Below are 12374 nucleotides of genomic sequence, written 5' to 3'. Positions count from 1 at the left end.
TCATGGGGCAGCTTTCTTATTTTACGAGTATGCATATAATTTTAATAATTACAAAGAATAATTTTGCGCGTAGAACAAAAAATACACGCACAAAAATACTTAAATATTTATTATCAGATAAAACTTTGCATGACACATTTAAAAATCCCAACGTGTATTTGTAAATTAATTTAAAAACGTATTTTTTTAAAACTATGATTAAATTAAAAAGAAAATTTTAATTAGGTCGCGTCATAGAATTGTTTTATTGCGTGTTTTAGACGTTTAATAAGAGATTTATTTAAATGTTTTTATATTTTTCTAAATAACTTGAACATAAATGTTATATAATTAATAATTAAAAAAGTAGGGGATGTAGGGGGATTCCTGATAACATGAAAAAAATAATAATTAAAAGTAAAACTTCGAATGTTCGCATATCGTTGTATACAAACAAATATTAAATAGAATTTAAGCGTACAAGTTTATTCGACGATTAAGTAAACATAGCATTTCGGCCGACGTTCTTGACTCTACGAATAAAAGCCTAATAGTGTTTCACGTAAGTTTGAAAGCGTTTTCAATGTTACCGAAACAAACAAACGCAACTTGTTTCACTCGCAAAACTCAATTTAAAAGCACTTACTCGCGATTTGCCTGAGCGCCGTCACAGCCGATCGTATAGTGTTGAGCGTACGACGTCTCAGGTTCTTTTTAAAGGAAAAGTTTTCCATGTCAATGTTCACTGACATTTTATTATATAAATCTGTAATGTTCGCCCTGAATACCTTTTGTACGCGGAGTCGCGGATATACTGGTAAATGCACATTACTATCAGCCCGTCCACATACGAAAAATAGGTGTAATCAAATCAAACAGGGAAATCTGTGGAGATGAACCGCCGTGTTTTGAAATATTTTATTGATTGGTGTAAACAGTAAAGTTGGATATTTTATAAAATAAAAGTCTTTCTGTCATTTTTAAATTAAAATTTTTAGATTTTGTGATTTATAAAAAAATCATCCTACATTGATTTTTGTATATTGCTAACAACTCTACTTTTATTTATTTTTAAAAATATTTGCATACAATTGGATTTAATAATTTACTTTCACCCTAAAAGAATAGATCTGTCTTAAAAACTGCCAGATATTATGTGCGCAGTAATAAAAAAAAATTAAAAACTTAAAACATTGTTTTAAAATTATAACATTTAATTTTTAAATGTTATCATTCGTTTTACTTTACCAAAATTGGCGATTAAGAACAAATGATACTACGCAAATTATAAACTTCAAAATGTTTCATTGAATACAATATTACAGATAACTATCACGACTCTTTCAAACTAAAGTCTGATAATATATTCGCACTTGATAAATTTAAAGCCTATTTACATAAGGTCGAGTGTGATGCATTGTATACGTTTGCTAGAACGTACAGTAAACAGCGGGCTATTTTCGAACAGCTACTGGATTCAGGTTCATTAACAGAGAACGGCCTTAGAATATAACAATGGCGATTCTAATTTTGTTTTACGATTATTATCTCTACGTCTTTGGATAAGACGTTATTTAAGTTAAATAATTTATAATAGTGACAAAGAACGTAAATAATTATTTTGAATTTGACATTCCGTAACTATATCCGATATTATAGAATTATAATTGATTTTGAAGAAAAACGAGTTCAATTCCTTATTTTTAACACAATGTTTGTGTGTACACACACATTTATACAATGATCGTATCTATGTATCAATAATTTTATCTTGCTGACAATTAATAATCAAAGTCAAAAATCTTTATTTAATATAGAAGTGTTTACACTTGCTTATTGATTGTCAAAAATCTACCACCGGTTCGGAATTTAGCACCTCAGACCTGAGAAGAAAGAAACTCAGCCGCATATATTTTTTTTATTTTTTTTTACCATTTTCCATGTGCAATGATAATTATATTTTAGTTAAGACCCTGGAGGCGATAATTTCATTCCCAAGGTGTGCAGTCAACTAAAAAGTCATTAGTGTTGTAATATCCTTTAGCACACAAACGCTCTTTAACGATTCTTTTAAATTTTATAATTGAATAATTTTGAACGTTTTCTGGGATCCTGTTGTAAAAACGTATACATTGTCCCAAAAAAGAGTTACTAACCCTGTGTAATCGGGTACTTGGAGTAACAAGTTTATTCTTGTTCCTAGTGTTAACAGAATGTATGTCACAATTTCTGGGAAAAAATTTATGTTTTTGCGTACATACATAGCATTATCAAAAACAAATTGAGAAGCGACAGTCATTATTTTAATTTCTTTAAATTTACCTCTTAACGAATCTTTTGGGCCCAGGTTATAAATTGCACGAATAACCCTCTTCTGCAGTACAAAAATAGTATTAATGTCAGCTGCATTACCCCAGAGTAGGATGCCATACGACATTATACTATGGAAATAACTGAAGTACACAAGGCGAACCGTATCCACATCAGTCAAAAGTCTAATTTTTTTTACCGCATAGGCTGCAGAGCTGAGTCTATTCGCCAATTTATTTATATGGGGGCCCCATTGGAGCTTAGAGTCTATTGTCATACCAAGGAACTCTGTTGATTCTAAAACATCTAATGCTACCCCGTTTAAACGTACACTCGTTTTGACACATCTTAGATTGGGAGTAGTGAATTTAATACATTTAGTCTTTTTACTATTTAACATTAAATTATTAACACTATACCAATTTACTATTTCAGAGAGAGTATTGTTCACATCGTCATATATTGAAAGACGTCTTTTTATTTTAAAAATCATCAGAAGTATCATCAGCAAACAATACTAACTCGAGTTTATCACCTAGGAGATGTGGCAGGTCATTTATATAAACAAGGAAGAGAAATGGTCCAAGAATTGATCCTTGAGGGACGCCCACAGTAACTGGAGACCCGGGAGATCTCTTTCCATTTACATCAACCCTCTGAATCCAATTGCTCAGATACGAAATCAGAAGACTGAGTGCAGTGTCCCTAATTCCATAATGACGTAGCTTCCTGGCCAAAGTTTCGTGTTGCACACAATCAAAGGCCTTAGATAAATCACAAAATATCCCTAAGGCATCCTGTGACTCCTCCCAGGCCCTGTAAATATATTTAACGAGCTCAACACCAGCGTCAGTTGTCGAGCGACCCCTTGTTCTCGACTATCGTTAATGTAATGTTTAATTACATATTAAGCACTTAATTAAGTTTTCATTTTAAACAATTAATCAGTCGCTACTGTTATTGCAATCTCTAAAACATAAGATCAAAATTAGAATTGTAAATGTAAAATTTGTAATGTAATATATATTAAATCTGGGTAATTACACAGAGTTGAAGTAGAAGAATTAACTACGATTGGTCGAATTTTTGTCACAATGACCATTCAAGGGCTAGATTTCTACGCAAAAGATATTGTTATGTGTCTGTTCTCTCGATCTTAAAAGCCGATGAGGCGCAAAAGCGAAACGAAGGGAGATACTCATAGTGTAATCGCAATACCAACCCCTTTCCGTGCTTTTCAATAAACGGGTGTTAAATATTGCTCAAAATCTTAACACGAAAATTGGTATGATGTAATATTTTTTTATTGACCTAAAAAAGTATTTTAATTCAGAACCTAGGGATAGGGGGCCTTATTATGTAGCCACAACAACGGCCAAGGTAATTAAAATTTATATAAACTTAATTTATATAGTATCATTTAAATTTTATGCTGATATTATCTTTACATAGTATAAAAAAAATTCGCTTAACGCTGTCTGTCCCTGTGTATGCTTAGATCTTTAAAATCACATAACGGATTTTGATGCGTTTTATTTCATTAGACAATTTTATTCAAGAGGAAGGTTGTGCATGTATAATACATGCACAATATATTAAAGAAAAACTGATTATTTCAGAGGTTTCTAAAATGATGTCGCAAACAAAAACATTTTTGCGCTTACATTGCAAGCGCTGGCTGAACCCTAAGAGATAGATCAAAATAATGTACTACGGTATTGTACACCTTAAAAAGGCCTTCCAAAATGTCCGCGATGGTATATGTCTATCTCTTAGGGATAACCCACAATAACCATTTTTTATCCTTTACTTTTTATGAGAAATAATGGCTTATTTTCGAAACGATTTTAAGCAAAACAGCATTAATCTTTATCTAATTAAGTACCTTAAATACATTGTGCATTTAATATAGATCAATATGGCCCTTTACAACACGTAATTTAATTATTTTTTTCAAATATATTACAGATCTAAAAAGCAGGGGTTTGTATTGGCATTATATTCTTCATATTCTTTTAAAATAAAATCATATGAATGTGTGTAAAAATATTATATTCGAAATAAAAACCTTTGAGCTATTAACCAGATTGTTTTTGTATATATTATCTATGTAACTAAATGTACGATAATTAGTTATGTATAAAATATTTAATGAAAACAAATCCGATATCTGACTGAATGTTAATATGTGATTTTCAAAACGGAAAGCAAATTATGACAAATTTAATTAACTAAATGAATAACTGGGAATCAGTAAACCACCTGTGACCGACTCGAGAGCAAGCGTCGTTAATAATTAATTATTCTTGTGTCGTAAACGAGCTATTCCAGATTTTGCTCGTTTATTTTAAACGCGAAATACTATTAAGTTTCCTGAACTGTGCCGAAAAACAACTCCCGAACAATATAATCGCAGTTTTCGTTGAACTTTAATTTTATAATTAATTGGAAAATTGAATTGGTTCAGTGATTCATATTTTTTGTTTTATATATAAAACACGACGTAAGAATATTATTCATTCCTGGGGATGTAAGCCACTGCTCCACAAACCTTCTGAAACAAAGATGTCTCTTGTGCTTGTAATTTCACTAGTTCATTCACGCTTCAAACCGGATAATAACAATATTAAGCATTTCGGTTTGGCTATTGATAAGTGATATCTACACAGACCAGCTTGCACAGAGCCCTACCACCAAATAAAGTAAAGTAATATACTATTGCTTATAAATTTTCTTATTAGATCTGCTCATTAGAGTCAAAGTATGTATGTATTTCCATCATGCGTGTTACACAATGAGGTAAGTAGGTATATATAGATTTTAAATGAGCATTGGGAATGACAATTACAGAGGCTATTATATAATTATTAGAGAGAATACGTAATATGTTTGTATAAGTAATTTAGATAGAATATATAATTCACAACCGAATTATAATTATGATCCATGTATACATATAGCGTGACGTTACACAAGTAAGAAATTATTACGTAAAAGAGTATCTTAGTGGACTGTCTGTTGACAAATAAATCTATATATTACTACGCGAAGGGAAAACTTTGTACTTTTTAATTGTGAGCCCGGGCATTGTTAAAGTTTATGTAGAGAAGGAGTGCAGAGTGCTCAAATGTATACGTAGTATGTTTATAATACGTGTAAGTAAGTAGAAATGAAATAAAATATTCATGGTTTACGGCCTTACGGGTTACGATAGTGAAAACAAACATTATGTCATACTTAAGAATCAATAACGCATTTTGTAACATTTTTATGGAATAAATATCAAATAGAAAAAAGATTAACCGCAGAAAAACGGGAGTTGGCGTCATTGATAGAAAATTAGCAGAGTAAAATATCGTTGCGCTGGTCACATATTATGTTGAAGTGCAGATAACCGTGGGATGTGGATCAGCAAATGCCGCGTAGGGTACTCTCTAGCCAAGTGACCCAGAGACCTGAAAAAAGTGACGGAAACCGACTGGAAAGGAAAAGGGAAAAAGCAGGACCTTTTGCGTATCTTACCTACATATGTTCAACGGTGGACTACGGTTTGCAAAATGATAAATGAGTATGTCAATAATCCATTACGGTATCATAAATTGCTCTCAAGAAAGATAAGTGCGACTTGCACTTGTGTTAAATATGTATTAATGTTAATATTATAATATATATAACGCTTAACACATTTATTATAAATGGGGTTCATAAACCTACTCAGATGAGCATATTAGTTTTTTAAATAACATTTTTTTATGCGTAGGTACTGTCTTATAATGACAAATTTCTCGAAATTACATCAACTCGGAATTTGTGTTGTGTGAATCAGAAATAAGATTGATAGTAAATAGAAACCTTTCTTCCTTGTTAATGTAATTAAAATGAACTTTTACAGAAGGATAGCTCATAATTTCTAATTTATTGTTGTGTATATTTTTAATATATATTATGAGATACAGCTAATTAAGTGAAAAAGTAGCTCAGATAAAATTAATATCTTGATAATTGTAATCGCTTGATGTTTCGCTTAGATTAATACCTAAATGCAAATAGTTTCCTCAGCGAAAAGTATATAAAAAAAATCGGATCAAATTAAAGTATATGTAATTCTAATATTGGTAATATACAAGAAATATTTCTATTAAGAATAAGACATGGGAAAGTTAGTCTGAGAAGGTTTGTATTATTTATTTGATATTAAGTCCGATCCGAATTCGGCGATATAATTCCAAGGGTATTTGAAAAAAAAAGTTTTTATCAAATAAAGCAAATATAAAATAATAAATCTGTTCACAATACAAAAATATATATAAACTTATTATCCTAAACGCATGAATGTTGTACCAGCAGTATCGAATGTATCATAAATATTCGGTGGTTTTTTTTGTTGTTTTTGCTACAATTAATAATTAATTTACACAATTTATATGTAATAATTCTACTCTAATACGTATGAACCCAAGTTGAGTTAGTTACAAAGTATATGAGACAAAATATATTAGGACAAATGATCGTTAGAAATTCATAAACTTTTTTAAGCATAGTGCTTTGAAAGATATTCTCATGTGTTCAATTTATTTTCATAATTCAAATAAGTGAAGGAAAACATCGCGTCGAATCCTACATGTGTCGGATGATAGTCAGACACCTGTCACACACGTTTACAGTCTGTATTTTACTATTTTTAGATTAATAAATACTTTTGAACTGAATTTGTAAGACTAAAATAATGAAATAATCTAAATAATACCATCTGTAAGCAATATCTTTTATACCGCGGTCTGTATTGAATGGCGAAAGTTTACGGTTTTGGAGTGGGTCAGACGACGTGACTTCCACCATCTGCTTTTATTGGAACATTTGACTTCGTCTAAAACCTAGCTTTATTGTTATAATACTTTTTATGTCATTTGTTTGTGTGAAAGTATTGTCACTTTTGTAACAGGTTATATTTTTTTTTTTTTATATTATGTCTTGTTCGTTTTTTATTTTATAAGTAATGTTATATGAATTTGAGTTATAGGTGACAAATAAAAAGAGTTTCTATATAAAATCCGATGTATTTCTTTGCAAAATATTGGTTAATTTTTTGGCAATGAATAAGAAATACGCAACGAGCTTCATAACAATTGCATACATTAATAGAACGTAATGTACGATTTAAATATAGAATAATATGCATCAACAGGTGTCATGTAGCCAATTTCAATCCAAGTCTATACTCATTGAAAACTATTGAAATGTGATTGGCAACTGTTCTCTGGCGAAACTTTGCCATAATCGATATCGCACGGAAATTTCATTAATTCCACAAAGTGTGGAGTTTGAGGTAAGTTAGATGGCACGTTTCGTTTGAGCTCGGCCTTGTCTCAGCCTGTTTAAATTGTTCTCGAGCTGGGGAATACACAATTTGAGGACTTATCTATGACAACTAAATAAGTTTTAAAAAGTTTCAAGAGATAAGCCGATTTGTTGAAGGTTCAATATGAAATAATTTATATATATATTTATATTTATATTTTATCTGTAGTTTAAAATTGTCTTTTATTTCGTAATAGTTAGTTTTGTTTATAAGAAACGCTTATTGTTTAAATGTTTATTTATCAATTAACCTATTAATGTTTTAACAAAGTTTTAAACAACAATAGATAATATTATTTTTCAAGCGTAACACAAGCAGTAATGTCAGGTTTTAGTACTTTAGAAATAGGCAAGCGATAAAAACTGTTGAAACTTACTCAAAACAATTTTAACCGTCGTCCTCGTACACGTCCAAATGCAATGAAAGAACTGAACAAGACGCTCTCTGAACGAAATCTGTTTAGGTTCCAATTCGGTATCTTCAAATCTAACTCTTTTCTTTGCAGTCTTCCCTTTGTTCCCCTTTTCTAACTTTTTACTTTTAACCAAATTCGATTTGTGTACTTTCACTTCGTTTAATATTTCTAAAGTCGGTCGATATATATTATCACTCAATAAATTTAATTTGGTGGCACTGTCCAACTTGTGATCAGTATTAGCTACATTTTTGTTAATTTCTTTTCCTTCTACATGTAGCGGTCTTGCTTGAGCACTTTGAGCTTGTTTATAATTTTTAAACGCCGTGTTTATATTAGGACACAATTAGATGGATTTATAACTATAATTAAACTTTGAATATGTCTTCTTGTGTACACAATACAATGCGGTACTGAGGGGTTTTCTGCTATGACGCCAATAATTTGCAACTCGACGACGCGTCTAGACGACTCTTGGCTTTGTTTCAACTGTCGACTTTAGGGCGCACTTAAATATGAACCAAATGAAGATATTCATAATAATAAATTAATCGATATGTTTGCTCGTATCAAAGTTTCTTAATTATTTATATATGACTATTGTAAAGTAAAAATAAGCACTGTAGAAGAAAATTGATTCCCATTTTATTAGGTTTATTTTTAAAATTTGTCAGATTTATTAAATATTAAGTGCAACGGGTATCCGGCTTTATTTTGTTAATTAATTACTTCAGCCACGATATTCGAGTTTAAACATGTTTTTCTATATCGTCGCAGTTCAGTATACAGAATGTTACGACAGCACTTTGTTTATTATCATCTCAAAGGGTGGCTTGTTTGCAGATGTTTGCATAAAACAACAGGTTGGTTACGCTTTTAGGTAACATCATGGTTTAATTAATGTTCGTAGTTGTTGCCATTATTGATTTAGTTGATTCTTTCATTGTTTATAATTTTTTTAAATCACATTCTAATTTATTTTAAAATCGTTATATATGGTTTACCAAGTTGGAATTTAGAAAGTTGTTAAAATACATTATGTCAATCCACGCGGCGGTAAATTATACATACATCTAAGGTTGAGTACCTTAGTGTTATTTTTATGGGACGTGCAAATAGGCTACGTACCTGGTCACCACACCATAAAAATTGGACATTTAATATAACTATATTAATGACATTTTTCTTCATCCTCCTCTTGGGGATAATTTTTTATAATGTTTATGATGAGAAGATAGAATATATGGTTGTTGCTACCCAGATGGGAATGCATTTAGCTCTACATAACATGTAAGTATGAATACAATTGCATGTTAAGATATATAATACGATATACGAATAAAACATTTTTTATAAAGAATAAATTATATTTTAGTTTACCCATTTGATTTTTTTTCTAGATAAGTTTATGTAATTAAAAAAATCGGTCATTTTGATATTATACGACTGAATTCAAAATGGTGTAGTAATAATACAATTGTTATCAACTATAAAAAACTATAAAAGTATTTTGAAATAAAATAATAAGAAAAAAATAATCTAAAATAGTTACTAATTAATAAGGTTCTTTTTTATTATTACAGTTACAATTAAGACTTTCTCGCTATTAACTCCTAAATAAAATAGCCATAACATTCAAAATTACGAGGCCGTATAATGGGATATGGGCGGGACTTTCGCTCACAACAAAATTTATTATTTTTACTCACATTAATGTTTATGGAGTTATAACGAAATAATGGGTGCCAAATACATTAATAGTCGTAACTTCCAAGTCAAATTAATATATTCCATTTTATTTGATAAAACAACTTGAAATTGATTTAAACTCGTGTGAATCACATGGTCAGTCAGTTTTCTCTTTATATAAATAAATATTAAAAACAGTCTTTTAGTTTGCAAAAATCAATTTTGTAAATAATTTTATGATTTAAATGCATAATTAATCCCCCTGCAATATCATTTCGTGTAATATTTAAATTACTGTTTCAGTTCTTTTTTTTATTCTGAAAGGTATTTTTTGCTCCTGAAATTCACTGATTGAATGTAAATTTATGAAAATGTTCTGGATTCTTTTAACAAAAAATGATAGCAGCATACGTGCAACATACAGATTATACATATTTAAATTATTGAACTATTTTTGTAATTAGAGGAAATTTTAAGCCTTTTATTGAGTGATAATGATAGGTAAGGCTAAAGAACGTTTAAAAATATTTATTTGTAATCATATGTAGATGATTAAAATGTCGTTGTAGTTTATTATAGTCATAGGAATAAATCACGTAGTTAGCGTAAAACTTATTCACAAATCCTCCTTGAATATTTTGTTGACAAAAATAAAAATATGTAAGTATATTTTGTTCTATATTATTGGTTTCAAGCACATTGATATAAGAGAACTACTTATTAGCAGTTTCGATACGTAGAACTGTAAAAATATACGTTAAAATTTTTTTTTTTGCTTTGTTGTTTAGGGAAAAATATTTCAAATAATATTTAGTACCTACATAGAATAATTACGTTGCACTTTTACAGTAGAAATGGATGAAATACATAGAGTTAAAATATTTGAAAAATAAATGCATTCGAAAATGTGTCAAAGAAACCTTGAGTTTAACTAAAATTAATAATTATGTTTAGTATTGAATCCTTATACAAATTTCTTACGTGCTTAATTATATGAGCGCATTGCAAAGTATATAAATTAAAATTACCTAGAGCAAACTTGACGCCAGTCCACGCGGTGCGGAAATAGTGGAACAGGCGGCGGTAGAGCGGGCGGTGTCGTCGGCGGCGCGCTGGCGCCTCCGCGTCGGGTGCGGGCGGCGCCTCCGCCTCGCCCGCACCCGCTCGGCCGTCCACCGACGACGCCGTGTTGCGGACCCAGCTTTGTGATCCGCTCCGCTAATGTGACCGCACCATTATAACCACAAGCTACTCGGATACATTGTTCGCGCGTCGAAACTTTTCATTGGCGTTACACTGTATTCGTTGATTGCTATGTTCTCACTTACACTGTTTCCATTTATATTCTTATAATTGTTTAAAAATAAATAATATACGATTTTTTAAAATTATATTTTGCCAATAAATGTTGTTTATCGCAACACTAATACTTATTGTTTTAAGTGAATTTAAATTTGAAGTACATTAATTATTAAAAACTAGTTAATAATTAGTTTGTTAGTTTAAAGTTGAGGAAAATATTTTTTTTTAATTAAGCATGCCGAAAGCGTCTGAAAAATATGCAGCCGTAAATCTGTGGACAAAGAAATGTTTTTGTTAGTTTATGTAGAGACAAACAAAAATATTTTTAGCATATTACGTATGAGATGAAAACATATTATTTTTACTTTACATGTTTTAATAGTAACAACAATAATCAAAACATTTTGTTAAAAGTTAAATCAAGGCGTGAGAAAGTAGTCTTTGGTAAAGTTAGTATATTAGCAAACTTATATAAATAAAGTAAGTAAAATCAAAGTCAACATATTAAAACAGTTTGAGTTAAAAGTTATTTAAACTGAAACTTCACCGTAGTTATGAATAAAGCCGTGGGGTTAAAACTTTGCTTGTTTGTTTCAGATTTGCATTAGAATTGGATTTTAGTGTGGCGTGTGTAAATGAAAGAGCACGTACGTAATTCACTTATGGAAAGTATCACGTGATCATTTCTAGAACCGTAATTATTGGCTTGTTTGCCGTGCAGTTGAGCACGTATGAAATAAATATATTTGACTTTCAGAGACCGACTAACAATTAATACACAAAACCGAAACAAAAGTTCCATAAAATAAATGAAATTGAGCTATCTTCCATATTAAATCTACTATAAACAGCTGGTTTAAGTTATATTTTTTTTTATAAAATACTATATTCTACTTTATAAAAACAAAACAAGATTATCAGTTCTATGAAGTTTAATGAAGTTCTTAATTAGAATGTGAGATAAAATTGTTTTTCTCATCAGCGAAATGAATCAGTTTTGTAAAAGATTTTTTTTTATTAATCTGCATCATTGCAGCATAATATTTTTTAGCAGCATGGCCTCATAAAATCATTGCTACATATTGCGAAGTCACTCGACTAACCGAGCCTCCCAGCTTTATTTCTAAGGGACAATGGCAACTGTCGAGAGCGCCATACAAACTTGTACAATTTTGTAACTACGGTACCTACAAGGGATTTTAAGCCGTAAAGCTAATATAGAAACAGTATATCGGAGAGCATAAAATGGTTTGTAGGTCCATAAATTAGACCATGCATCACTGTCACCGTGGCGTGGTAGAAACGAAAGGATACTTCGTA

At 30.5% G+C, this 12374-nt stretch overlaps 1 protein-coding gene across 1 annotated transcript in view; it reads right to left on the bottom strand.

Annotated features, from left to right (window-relative positions):
- The window catches only part of LOC125067064 (Kv channel-interacting protein 4-like), a 111002-nt gene extending 99911 nt beyond the window's left edge, over nt 1-11091 (bottom strand). Inside the window, exons 1-3 of the mRNA XM_047675443.1 lie at nt 11081-11091; nt 10781-10953; nt 8025-8408 (exon numbers count right to left, since the gene is read on the bottom strand). Of these exons, the coding sequence (XP_047531399.1) occupies nt 8025-8408; nt 10781-10953; nt 11081-11091 (568 nt within the window). The remainder of the gene's footprint in view (nt 1-8024; nt 8409-10780; nt 10954-11080) is intronic.
- Between the last annotated feature and the right edge of the window lie 1283 nt (nt 11092-12374).

This window comes from Vanessa atalanta, chromosome 10 (assembly GCF_905147765.1).
Source record: "Vanessa atalanta chromosome 10, ilVanAtal1.2, whole genome shotgun sequence".
NCBI lineage: Eukaryota > Metazoa > Arthropoda > Insecta > Lepidoptera > Nymphalidae > Vanessa > Vanessa atalanta.
Note: the sequence above shows the minus strand (reverse complement) of the source record. Positions and strands in the feature narration are given on the sequence as shown.